This window comes from Anarhichas minor, unplaced genomic scaffold (assembly GCF_050575085.1).
Source record: "Anarhichas minor isolate MPS153535 unplaced genomic scaffold, ASM5057508v1 ptg000067l, whole genome shotgun sequence".
In the NCBI taxonomy this organism is placed as follows: domain Eukaryota; kingdom Metazoa; phylum Chordata; class Actinopteri; order Perciformes; family Anarhichadidae; genus Anarhichas; species Anarhichas minor.
The window spans coordinates 4,073,514-4,086,741 of NW_027466513.1; the positions used below are offsets into that span (position 1 = coordinate 4,073,514).

At 42.0% G+C, this 13,228-nt stretch overlaps 2 protein-coding genes across 2 annotated transcripts in view; one reads left to right on the plus strand and one right to left on the minus strand.

The window, feature by feature from the left end:
• Positions 1-276: 276 nt before the first annotated feature.
• Positions 277-5,862, minus strand: cartl (cocaine- and amphetamine-regulated transcript-like). The gene is made up of 6 exons (XM_076078508.1): positions 5,653-5,862; positions 4,927-5,528; positions 4,642-4,841; positions 2,043-3,267; positions 1,105-1,182; positions 277-623 (listed from the first exon to the last, which is right to left on the minus strand). Exons 4-6 carry the CDS (start codon positions 2,295-2,297, stop codon positions 516-518), a joined length of 441 nt encoding a protein of 146 aa, XP_075934623.1. The 5' UTR covers positions 2,298-3,267; positions 4,642-4,841; positions 4,927-5,528; positions 5,653-5,862; the 3' UTR covers positions 277-515.
• The window catches only part of iqgap1 (IQ motif containing GTPase activating protein 1), a 47,743-nt gene continuing 37,827 nt past the window's right edge, over positions 3,313-13,228 (plus strand). The window contains exons 1-2 of the mRNA XM_076078505.1: positions 3,313-3,575; positions 4,678-4,780. Coding sequence (XP_075934620.1) covers positions 3,530-3,575; positions 4,678-4,780 — 149 coding nt within the window. The 5' untranslated portion in view covers positions 3,313-3,529. The remainder of the gene's footprint in view (positions 3,576-4,677; positions 4,781-13,228) is intronic.

A 13,228-nucleotide genomic window follows, 5' to 3' on the forward strand; every position in this document is an offset into this window, starting at 1 on the left:
GGTGGTTCATGTTTACACTTTAGCTTCTATCTTTATCTTTTGAACCTGTTTTCACTGATGAATCAGTTTGACATCCTGGATTTATCCTTCAAACACATGCTGTAGACCCTTCTGTCTGCTGCTCTCTGAAATTTACAAGAATTAGATCATATTTCCACAGTGAGTGCAGTTTGTGACAGTGTGGGCTCCGTGCATACTTTGCAAAGGGCCAATTAAATGTAACCTAAACGACGTCAACATAAAGAAAGAAATCCAACCAAAACATGTGTTGATAAATGCGTTTATTGAACATGAAATACTTCACATGCTTACAGTAAACAAGAAGTCAGCAATACAAATCCATGCTCATCCTCAGGCAACAGCTGCCAAAACAACAATGCATGATGGGTATGAATGACGACATGACAACGGGATGAGAGTCATGGTTTGTTGTCAGTGCCGATGCTGTGAAGGACGTTTGGAGACGCTGAGTTCGTGAGAAGAAAAAAAAAATGCCTCAAAAAGTCCTCAGTGCTTCAGATGCACTTGAGCAGGTAGGAGTTACAGTTGGCTCCTCTGCCGCAGTCACACAGCTTCCCGATGCGAGGCCCGAACTTCATGGCGCATCGGGCACCCATCCCACACTGAGGGAGGGGGGGGGGGGCAGGTTACTCACACGTATACAGTCAGGTACTTTGTATAGAAAAAGGTTGCAAAAACTCCAGAAAGTGCAGTGATGTTTGGCAACGACGTAATGTATATCCATGTATTTTATATTCCCTTCATGTGATTTGTGTTAATGTGTGTGCATAAAGACACATTCTAGCACAGGCCTCACCATTAATGCCCCCCCCCCCCCCCCCCCCCCTCTAATTAGAGCTGAGCAGCGATATCTTGATCAGTCTGTAATTGCATTGAGTGAAAGACTGTTGTTGGCATTTTCTTGTTAACTTTTAATTACTGGCGCGGTATCTTTTGCTAACCGGCTTAATTAAACATCAGTGGAGTTTTGTTCAACAGATCACTAAATTACATTCTGCCGTTCAGTATCAGGAAATGCATTGAAGGTGCATTAAGAGCTGCGTCACGTGAATACAGAGAATAAAGAGAATAAAGTGAAGTTACCAGTGCGATGCTTCCTCTTTTCTCCGTGGAGGGAATCCGATTACGCATCCTGCCCAGCAGAGCCTCCAGCGCTTCCATCTGTCAGAAAGCAAGGAGAAAGTGTCAAACCAGAGCACGTGCATCTTATTAACTCTTAAATATCCCCCTAAGTATCACATGTATAATCTATAACTCTTCGTTGAAGCTATAAGACACCTTTAAACCCAAGATGGCGTGTTTTTCATAGCTAAAGTAGATATTCTAGATGTCTTGTTCATCATTTTCCCACCGGATACATTCGGTTCACTTGGAGTCAACACAATGTGGGTTTGAACATGAACAGCTGCACTGAGTTTAAAAGGTTTGTCAGTGAATATTTTCAATAAAAGTCCATGTATCTCTATCAGACTAGTGGGGAAAAAACATCAAAAATACACATTTAGATGTTTATTTTATCTCTTTGTCTTTGTGCTCCTGTAGATTTCTCCTAAATTCACCAAAAGTTACCATCGGATAATGCCTCATTTGCATATTTAAACATAACATTTTAGAAAACTTGTAATACAAAAAACAATTGTCTTAATGTGAGTAATCAACTGTAGAAGTTTCATGTTGATATCCATTAGTTATTTATTTTGACACTTCTCATCTGTAGTGTCTTCCTTTAAAAACACAAATTGAACAGTTATTTGAAATGTTTTCTGCACGTTCTGTATATTTCCTCTAAAGCTATGACGAAACCTCTAAAGCTGAACTAAATAACAGGATGCATTTGGTTTTCCTATGAAATGCAAATAAAAGAAACGTTGAAATGTTGACACACATCTTTGCAAAAACCCTTTAAAAAAAGGTTATTTATTCTGCCAACATTTCGGGAAATGTGACCAAAGTGTCGTCGGTGATCTCAATCCGTGGATTCCTCCATAAACTAACAACAGTGCAGCTGTTCACATACTGACCAGGTCTCTGTCTGCGGCCGGCTCGGGTTTGTCCAGTCCGAAGTCCTCTGCGGAGACTTCCTGGGACGACTGGCCGCGACACATGACGCACAGCAGGCCGACAAACAGCAGTCCGCGGAGCGTCCCGGAGCTGTCCATGGTGCTGGTCCCGGTGGTGGGTGGAGGAAGAGGAGGAGGCAGGTCAGGACTGGAGAAGAAGAAGAGGGGTCGCAGCAGGTCCACTGGAGATTCTCCCTCCACCCACCGGACCTGCATGCTCTCTTATACGGACCCGTTAAGCCCCGCCCGAGAGGCCACATGCAGGACTCACATGCAGAGTGTAGTCTGCAGAGGTGGATAAACCCAACAACACTCCTGTTGTATTAGTTACAGTTAGAACATTTGAACACGACTGCATGAGGCCGAGCTCTCCAGAAAACAGTTCCATCAGGAGTTCATATGAAACACAGGAGACACCTGGTCACGTGACATGGCCTAAATGAGGTTTTCACTCTTTATTAAACACCTTAAAGCGCCAAGAAACTCATTAAAACACCATCATTTATTACAATGAATACATTATTTATCTGCCTAAAGTCATCATTATTAATGAGTTAATCAGTGTTAACTAACAAACATCACCGTGAAAACTCATTACATCAATACACTTATTTTTTATATTACAAGTTTTCTCAAATGTTATGTTTAAATATGTAAATGAGGCATTGTTTAATGGTAATTTAGGGAGCGCGTTAGTGACAGTGTGGTCTCATGGTAACGTAGCTCTGACAGAGTGGCAGCGAGGGGCGGGGCTTAAAGAAGGGCCAATTATATCTTGACAATTTAATTATAATCTGATTGCCCAATTTCTAAAGATGGATTCTGGTCTGATTATAATTACTTATTTGTTGTAATCTGAACACTTAATCTAAATTAAAATGTAATCTGTTTCTAAACACTGAACCTCCTCTAATGAAACATTCGTCATGAGTTGTTCAATCCGCCCCACAAAATGTTAAATAAAGTTTACTTTTATACTCAGTTAACTGTTCAACTCAATTGTTTCCATGATATTGATTTCATTCAATTTTTTAGTATGTTTTGGAAAGTGAACCACACATCCTGCCCCCGTGAAGGTCCTCGGACCACCGTTTGGAAACCGGTTCCAGGCTCATGTCTCTATCGGCCAGCAGGGGTCGCTGCGCCTGCAGTTTTGGCCGCTCTGGAGGCCGCAGAGCACCGTTTCCTGAAACGCATACTTCAGGATTAGGAAGAACACACCCAGTGACATCAGTGAGGTTTGAAGAAGACGAAAAATTCTCCAGTCAAGCTGCGCAGAGAGGAGCTACAGGGCCGAGAGGTCCTCCCGGGTTTCTGTCGCTGTCTAGTGCTTTTTTTATTTATTTAAAGCTGCGGAGAGTTTGGGAACCAAAGTGTCCAAAACCGTGCGTCAACTTTGAGTTGTTTTTGTGTTGTACTGAAGCGAAGCGCGGAGCGCAGAGAGGAGGATGTCAACTTCTGACGAGACAGACGGGCTCCGGCCGAGATATGGCTGTAAGTTTTTCTTCTTCTTGTGCTCACCTTGAGATGCCAGGCGGGCGGCTTCCACCCCTTTACCTCCACAGCTCCTGGATCAGCGCTCTGCTTCATGCAAACGCTCCCAAAACTTCAGGAAAGTTGTTTCTTACAAAGCGCGCGGAGTCGTTTTTTATTTTATTTCTGACAGCATGGTTGCAGCTTAATTATGACTTCCGCGTTTTTATTCTAATGCAGCGCGGGGTGGAGAAGGAACGAGGCCTGCTTTTAGAGTTTACACAACTTTTTATTCTTTTTTTAAAAAGTAACTACAAGTTACATACTTTGTGCCAAATATTGAAAATAAGGCAGAATATTCTAAATGAAGAAGTTTTGTATTTCAGTTTTAAATAAAAAAGGAAATACTCAAAAACCACCGCCCATGGATCTAAAGAAACGCATCTAAATGATTGTGGGAGCAAAGTTGATTTGGATTGCACAATAACACTTTACACTCATTTTATCCAGCAAATATGGAAAACAAGAAGTATTTTGCATAGCTGGCACATCTTTCTTTTTACTTTTAGAGGATTTTTGAGGTAAAACTTCTGCATAAGAGTACATTTGTCAAGTTTCCATAGTGTGAGATCTTAGTTAAAATCAGGATAGACCTGTTGATGATGTCGCCAGAGCTCTCCCACCTCAGATGTGACAGGAGGCTGAATTGACCCCCCTCCATAAATTGGGAGGAAAAACTTCCGTGGGGAACATTTCTCTGCAGGTGGCTCCACTCTGCAATCTCACAGCCCCCTAACCCCCCCCCCATACCTTGCATTGTTTTTTGTGTTTTCAGTGTATTAATAAGCACGCAGACAAAGCCATGCCCTCATACAGCCACAATGAGCTCATGTGTTAGCTGGCCACTAATGAATGAGGCTGGTTGCCTTTGTAAAACACCTCCTGTGTATATATGAGGAGCGCCGGGGGGGCTGGATGGAAAGTTTCTCCTGGTTATGCAACCAGGAAGAAGTCAATAAACAGCCGTTTTCTCTCATCAATTACTCTTTCTGCTCTTTCGGTGTAAATTCAGCCATATGTTTCTTACATTGCTTGCATCCATTCCTGTTTTTTCTGCCCCCAGCCGTCCTGGATGGCGTGGAGCGGCTCACGGCGGAGGAGATGGACGAGCAGCGGCAGCAGAACATGGCCTACGAGTACCTGTGTCACCTGGAGGAAGCCAAACGGTAAGAGCTGGAGGACGGTTGGCCCCGGCGAGCTGGCTGGAGCTCTGCAGGACGCTGAAACCTTGAGGGGATTGAATTATATAGTGAAATTACGGTTTCTTTGTCTACGTCTTTATGAAATACAGCAACTTCTGGTTGCATGTTACCTGACAAACAGTTCCACACAGTGGGGTATAAAGGTTCTAAACATGGTTAAAAGTGAGCGCGGCTGTCAGATCAGGACTCCCTGAGCAGAGATGTAGTCTGTCAGACATCCAGGTTTATTCTGCCGGTCAGTGAAGTGAACATCAGTGTGGTTATTATTGTTCAGATGCAGCTGAGGGAGGAGACGCTCCTCTTGGCGAGGCTGGTTGTAACACAGTCTAAAATGTGCTGAAAGTTGGCATTGAGATCACTCATTCTGTGATCTGATTGTTCCACATTAAAGTGTCATTTTGACATCTTTTTTTTTTTTGTCAAAGTCAATTGCATAAAGAAGCTTAGTCCCGCCCCTTCCGGTGTCCCTATAGGTATATGTTCAGAAGTCAACGGCAAGAGACAAGTATTTTTTTTTTTTAGTTCCAGTTTGTCAATTTTAAAGATAATTTTGCAAATTATGAAAGTCTCAGTTTGAAACCGATCAGTGAGCTACATTAATATAGCCGTTAGCTTGTCTTACTAGCTAGGTGGCTAACTTAGCTTTGTTCAACGCACAAATGGGACGTTAGCTCATCGGATGTGTTTCTGTCCAGAGACTCTTTTTATCAGCCTGGAAGAGAAAGAAGAATTGAGACCCGTTTGTTGGTGTGAGAACATCAGTTTTATGACAAAATGAGACTTTCTTGTCTTACAAAATTGTCTTTTAAATTGACAAAAAATTATTTGTATCTCACCGTTGACTACCGTACATATTCTTTACAAAACAAGGTCCCATGGTGGTCAACAGGAAGGGGCGGGACTTTGCCTCTCTGTTCAGACGACATCAAACATTTCAGAACGTTTTGGCTTCTTTTGAAAATAAGATTAAAGGTTTTGCAGGATAAAAAAGAAAGAAGTAACACAGTTCATGGATGTGATTTCCTGAAATGTTTCTGAGAGTTTTGAGATGCGATTTCCTCGACGAGGAGATAAAATAATTATAAAAATGTTTCCTGTGATGTGTGAACGATTGTAGAACGTAACTTTATATTCAAACTTCTATCATTTAGTATTTGGAATTTGTAAAAGGGAGTTGTTGAGGTCTGTTACTCAGTACACACACACACACACACACACACACACTGTGGGTTGGAACCTCTGCTGGGCTCGCAGCTTCAAAAGAGGAAGGATTGTGCGTGACAGGAAGTGACTCGGTCGCTCGGTTGATTTGAGTGTTTCCCACTGTTGCCACAGAAAACCACAGTTGTCATAGCAACCTGTTCCGGTGTGTGACTGCCGGAGTCCGTGCTTCTGCGACGGTGCACGCTGCTCTGATTAATCAGAGAAGAAATAGCTGAGTGTCAGTTTTTTCCGCTACTCTCACCTGCTCTGTTATCATCTATCTGTGATCTCCAGGAAACTCCTGGAATGACCTGGTTAGTCTGAACGCATTGTTCCTCCACCTGACACCTCAGTCTGTGCTCTCGTTTGAAATTAATAAACAAAAAAAGAAGTGACAGAATGTCTCTAAACTCTCATGTTCATGATTTCCCCTTTTCTCACCACGTCAGCGGTGTCAGCCAGGGTTCCCCCTCAAGAAGTGTGTGTGTCAGGGTGGAATTTGCAGTTTTTGAGCAAACCCAGTGAGCTGGTGCTGATTTCACTTTGCTCAATGAAAGTAAACGTGTCATAGAATTATGTTTCGACAGGCTAATGGCTACTGAGTTAGCATTCTTTTGGCTAATAAGTGCATAATTAGTAGTCAGGGTAAAAAGAGGGGAGGAAGCAATAATCATGTTCATCCTAAATACAAGCCATCTGTCACGGGGCATGATGAGGACTCAGACGCAGACAGTCAGGTGTAGAGAAAAAAAGGTTTTTAATGAACCAAAAACAGGGAATCCAGGGACAAGACAAAAGACGAGGGGGAAAATCCGGCAGGAAAAGGCAGAACAGGCAGACTGGAAAACCGGGAACAGGACGAGCAAAACGGGCGGGTTGGACGGGAAACAAACACAATGATCTGGCAGTGAGTGAGTGAAAGACAGGGGTTTAAATAGTGACTAGGCAGAGTGAACAGGTGAGAGTAATGAGCTGATGAGGTGAGTGTGACTGGCAGGTGCACTGAATGAACTGATTAGGTGAGTGAGGAGCTACAGAAAGAAACAAAGACACAGAACACACAGGGCAAAGCCTGATCGTGACACCATCATAAGTAAATCTTATTTTGAACCAAAATATAAAACCATTACTTATAAATATAGATAAAGGTCCGTACACTAGTCATGTTTTCATTCAAATGTCAAGCAAATTTTAAGAGAACTTTTGAAATGCTGCAAAAAAAGAAAAGAAGTTTCCTTCAGCTGGTTTGGAGCGATTTAACTCCGTATCTACGAGAGAAAAACAGAAGTTTACAGTTAGGGGGACGCCGGGGGGATGCTGGGAGTGTGTGTCGATGCACACTGGCATGATGGGAATGCCTCTGACAGGTGCACAGCAGCGTGTGTGAGAGTGCAGCTGCAGGAACGCATTATGGCTCCGTCACTGTTTTACAATGACTGATGACTGCACTCTCTCTTTCTCTCAGCAGACAGATGCAAACTCTGTGTTATCGCGCTCATTTTCATGTTGCCATCAAGCCGACGAGGCTATCACGTCATATTTGAATGCTCTGCGATCTGTTCTGTCTCTTTATTGCTTTCTCAATACCAGATGTGTGCTTCAGGTTATGGGGCGGGCTGGTCTGATCCGGCATTTGTAGCAATACCTACGAAAGAAACCACACACCAGGCGGGTGGTAGTGGAGGTGGATGGGTCCAACAGACGGTGATCTTTCATTCATCGTTACTGAAGTACTTGTGTACTTGTGTACTTCAGTAACGGCACTTCCGCGGTTATTTCAACCCAAACGACGATCTTTTCCTAAACCTAACTGAGTGGTTGTGTTGCTATAAAAAGTAAAAACTCACCCCAAAGAAAGCCCCTTTAAATGGGGAAAAACGGAAGAAACCAATTAATCTGCTAATATTTTTTTGCTAATTTGTTTAATCTATAATATTTTCAAATTGCTGATTTTGTCCGATCAACAAAAATGCTACAAAGTGTCACATTGAGGAAGCTGAAATCAGCTTTTTGTCTTTCCATGATAAAGGACTCATCGATTGTCATAAATTGCCAGTACTGTCTCTTTAAGATCAGCTGATGGATTCATTGATGTGTACCCTCTTGACAAACTGACCTTCTATCTTTGTGCATTCGACTGTGTTTCTGTGTTCTTCCGTCTGTGGGAATGCAGTCTGACATGTTCTCCTGACGATTCGTCTGTTTATTGATCCGTGCTCGCTGCTAAATGCACATTCCCTCCTCCATCGCGTCGCTGCACAACAAACTGTCTCAGGCCGGTTCCCCGTGGATTCGCCCGCGTTACATCACATGTACAACAGTCAGGATGTCGTGACCGCTTCGCCACCTCTGTCCCATTTGTCTCTTCCTCCTCTCCTGTTGCCCGTGTGCGGTGACGTGAGGCTGGTTGTAATTCACTCACTGTGCAGGTGTTTTTTTCTCCATGTTTTTATTACTAAATATGTTGTATAAATCCTCTTCTGAATGCTGTGTGAACAAACCTCTCTGTGTGAACCTTCAGCACACAGAGAGGAATGAAAGAGTGAAGTTTGGTGAATGTAAGAGCTGCTGAAGTGGAGATTTATCATCAGAGTCTGAGAACAAACTCATTGAGAGGAAACGTCCTTTAAAGAGACGTTTAGTTACATTACAGACATTCAGAGACTCTACAGATGAACACATGAACTCATAGATATCACCATGAAACTTCACCACTTCATCACTCACATTAAGAGCAGTATTTTTTATATTACAAGATAGTATATTATAAGTTATGTGCACTCTCAGGAACTAATGAGGTTGAAATGGGGGGGGGGGGGGGGGGGGGGTTGATTGAGTGACCTGGTCCGTCTGGTGTAGCAGCATCACTGGACCCTCTGGTTCCAGTGATGTCATCGCATTTTACGAATCACAATCACAATGAACTTATTTAACTTGCTGAATGAATGAATTAACATCTTGTTTAAAAAACGTCTTATTTGTCTTTACCCACTTTGTCATTATATCCAAATTGCTGATGATTATTTATTTTTTTAAAACTCAATGTGTAAATATTTCGTGAAAACTCTACAATATCGATATCGAGGTATTTGGTCAGAATCATTGTGATATCTGATTTGCTCCATAAAAACGACAAATCGACTAAAGAAATCTCAGTTGACGAACACCAAAAAAACGATTAGTTACGTAATCAAGCAACCGTAGTATGAGCATAGCATAGCATAGCATAGCATAGCATAGCATAGAACTTTAACGTCCACCAGGGTGGAACATTGTCTTTATGACGGGTCACCAAAACATAAAAGCAGCACAAGAATGTGCACAAAAAGACTTTAAAAGTACAATGTAAATAAAATACTTTAATTTGAATAAATAACGCTACAGTAAAAAAAAAGAAAAATCATTCAGATATCAGCAGTAGAAATAACAGGTGGTGGACTTTGACGTGAAACTAACGACCTTTAGAAACTAGTTCCAGTGTGTTTGTGTTGAGCTTCTCCTCCTCCTCCTCCTCCTCCTCCTCCTCCTCCTCTGTCCCGACCACAGCTGGAGGAGTCGTTGTTCAGACGGTGCTAAACAATGCGAGGTCCTGTGATGAGTGGAGGGAGACGATGATGTGATGTGTAATAAGTCGAGTCCGTCTCTCCCACTCCCCAAATACTCCTCATGTACCTCGTCACTGATGGTCTTCATCCTTCCTCCGTCACTGTGGGGACGCCATACAGAGCAGTGTGTGTGTTTTCCTTTTTCTGAGAGGGTGGTTCACATTCAGGTCTGGAGGTAAAACGCTGTCTAATTAGTGTTTTGTGTAATTTCTTTAAATGACAGGGTTCACTGTAACCATGGAATTTCCTCAAAGTTTAAGGATTTGAGGGAAAATATATCCACTTTTGTAAATTGATGGTCTTATAAGTACTTTAAAAGAACAACGACCAAATAATCAAAATACACCCTGCCTCTCTCTGGTAGAGTCTGTTCTGGTTAAAACACCAGTTTTAGGGTTGTTTTTAAATATACGTGACTTTTACACTTTAGTGGTGCGAAACCTTCCACACTCGGAGACTATTTGACTATTCTAAATATACCGTAGTACAGTCTACATTTGTCTTTTAACAGAATACCTTTATTTACATTGGTATTTGCATGCTCCTGAGCAGACTGATGAATAACTGGAAACACTCCTTTCCCCGTCGGGTTGTGACTGTGGCGTCTTTGCGGGAGAAACATAAAGACAGATTGAGGCTGCGATGGCAAACTCTCGGTTCTTTGTGTCGAAAAATACTCGAGCAGAGCTGCAGTTTGATTAAGAAAAAAATACACAATATGCAAATGAGTTACATGAATCTGCACTGCATCCTGCCGACAGGACAAAGCCTCGTGATTCTATCTGTGTACACATCAGTTACTTATTAGAGAACAGCAGTGCAAACAAAATAGCACGGTGAGAAAAAACCCGTTATATTTTTATTAACATGTTTTATGTCTTTTGTATGTTTGGTTCAGTATCACTTAAAGATATTGTGACTTCATGATGGCGAGCCTGGGACCAGGACGGTAAATATCTTATTTAGAGTGTTTAAATATGAGTCTGTTCAGTGTTATGACACAGATGCATTGCATCTTTATTGAGTTTGCTGACTATAATAATAATAATAACTTTTTTATATTAAACCTTTTTAAAAGCAGAGTTAACAAAGTGAAAGCAGAACACAATCTATAACAACAGAAAGACATAAAGACAAACCCGAGGTAACATTCAAACACAGATAAACTGTACAACAGATAAGACAATAAACAACACATCACTGCAAACGGACATTAAAGAGCTTATTTAGGTTAACAATGCTGTTGACCTGACGGCGTTCTCTAAACAGTACAGTCATGTCACATCGTCACCGTGTTTGCGTGACAGCTAAACTGAAAGAAATACGATCTGTTTTGAGTGAATGTTGACAAATGGCAGAGTCACAGAAAACAAATCCACTTTTTAAAAAGTGTGTGTGTGTCAAAGTAAGTGACACTAAAGAATGATCAGCGTTGACCCCGCGGCGAGATCGTTGATGCTGTTTGGACGAATGGCACAAACAGCACGGCTGTATTTCTATTGGGTTACGTCATTGACAGTTAGATATTTCTATTGCTTTGTTTTGGAATTATTTGATTTCTTGGGTTTACGTTTAGTTTTTTGTTGTTGTTGTTTTCTTTAAATCAAAATGAATTGAAACACTCCTTTTAAAGCGACGGTTGGTACTCTTGAGAGAGTTTTTAAATGATCCAACCTAAAAACACAGCAGAGTGTTGCCAACTCTTTCCCAGTGAAAGCAGCTGGCAGCATTAATTGGTTTCAAAAGTTGCTAAATCTAGCAAGAAAGTTGCCAAGTCCCGCCCCTTCAGGCCCCCCCTCCAAAGCCACTCCCCTAAAATGATCATAATGGAAATCTGTATTTTAACATAAAAATAGATATTGATTTTGTATATATGGATGATGCACAAAAACTGAGATGTGAAACGTATAAATGAACCAGTTATGAGGAGAACGCCTGTGAGGAAAGAAAACAAGCTCTTTACTGAGATAATCTGGAGAAATGTAATCGTTTGTGTCTTGTTGTTTTTCGTAGACAAAATGAATGAATGATAGTTGTTGGTATTCACAGTTGTCTTTAGGCAGGTAGCCCATCCAATCGTTCTATTCTGGGCCAAAGGAAGTTATTGGACGGGCTTATTATTATTATTAATAGCCACAGATACCAGATATTTTTAATATATTGAAGCATTTTTGAAGAAGATTTCCAACCGTAGCTTTGAGATCCGTCTGCTTACACTTACGAGTTTGATGCCATTTATAAAGTGGTGAGAAATTGGGTTGTATACTGGGAATAGAGATCCCAGCACTGACCGGGATACTCTACCTGCAGGAACCCATGATTTTAACATATGGGTGCTTCTGTGTTTGCATCTTTGAGACTATTGTACCTCCTACTGTAAGAGCGCTTCTCCGTGCTGCTGTCATAGCAAAATACTGTAGTGTGACTTTGACATGCAGCTATTACAGTATTCAGACCGGATCAGCCTTTCAGCTGCAGACCGACACAGAAAAGCCGTAAACTTATCACCATGTATTAAGTTTTGACACGTTTCAACGCACCCTGTCACTACTTGCGTCACTGCTTCTTTCAAGTTTGGGAAGCGTGCTGGATTGTGGAGCGTCTCCGTGTTTTATCCTCCCTCAAAAGGACCCATTTGCATAAACAGACGGCTGTGACAGAGCGAGATAATCCTTCACAGCAAACAGAGATAATCTCTGTTTATCTTTACTCCATCATGCAGGAGAGTCTTTCATCCTTAGGGTTAGAGATAAAGGATGTTATCGCACTCACAACACTCATGACAAGTTGATTAGGTGAATTCATGTTAACGGCAGGGCTCGACATTAACGCTTCCCTGCTTGGGCGGGGCAAGTAAACTCTGTGTTCGGGCAAGTGCAATGCCTCATGCAGTTGCACAATCGGGCAAGTGGCAAATAGATGTGATCTTTATTAGGGGCTGATAACCGGTACAACATACACGATCAGGAGATCCGCATTAATGCTGTCTAGTTGTTAAAGTTGGATCACCGCAGTTTTTATGGTGTAAAACATTCTAACTGTAGCTACATCAGTTTTAAGCTCCGTCCTCTCAATGTCACTCTTCACTGCGAGACCGGCTCAGTTCCTCCTCGAGCTCTGGCCATTTGCCTGTAATTTCCTGTTTTCAAACAGTTTCCACAGACTCTTGTGTACAGCCGCTGCTGCAATGAATATTATGTAATCTCGTGTCCCCACATTGTTTTGCTACGAGGAGAACAATGTGGCCCAAGAGTGATACGATCTGTCCTCAGGGGACCGAGGCTAGTTGGCGACTCCAGATGAAACGTCAGGGTTTCAGTTATTCCTTGATGAATGTCTGTGCTAAATGTAATGACGATTCATCCAGTATATGTAAACCAGCCAAACTAAACCGTCCAATTACAGTAAATTACTGGCAGCAATATCTCCAGTGAGCTACTGTAATCACAACATGTCAGTGGCAGCATGTTGTTAGGTTTTTAAGAACAAAGGATGAGAGAGCCTGCAGGCCGCAGGTACTCTTCTGCTGCGAGCTTCTTACTGCGCACGCGCATCAGAAGAATGAGCTAGATCCGGTCCAAAATTAAAACAATATTTAATGTAC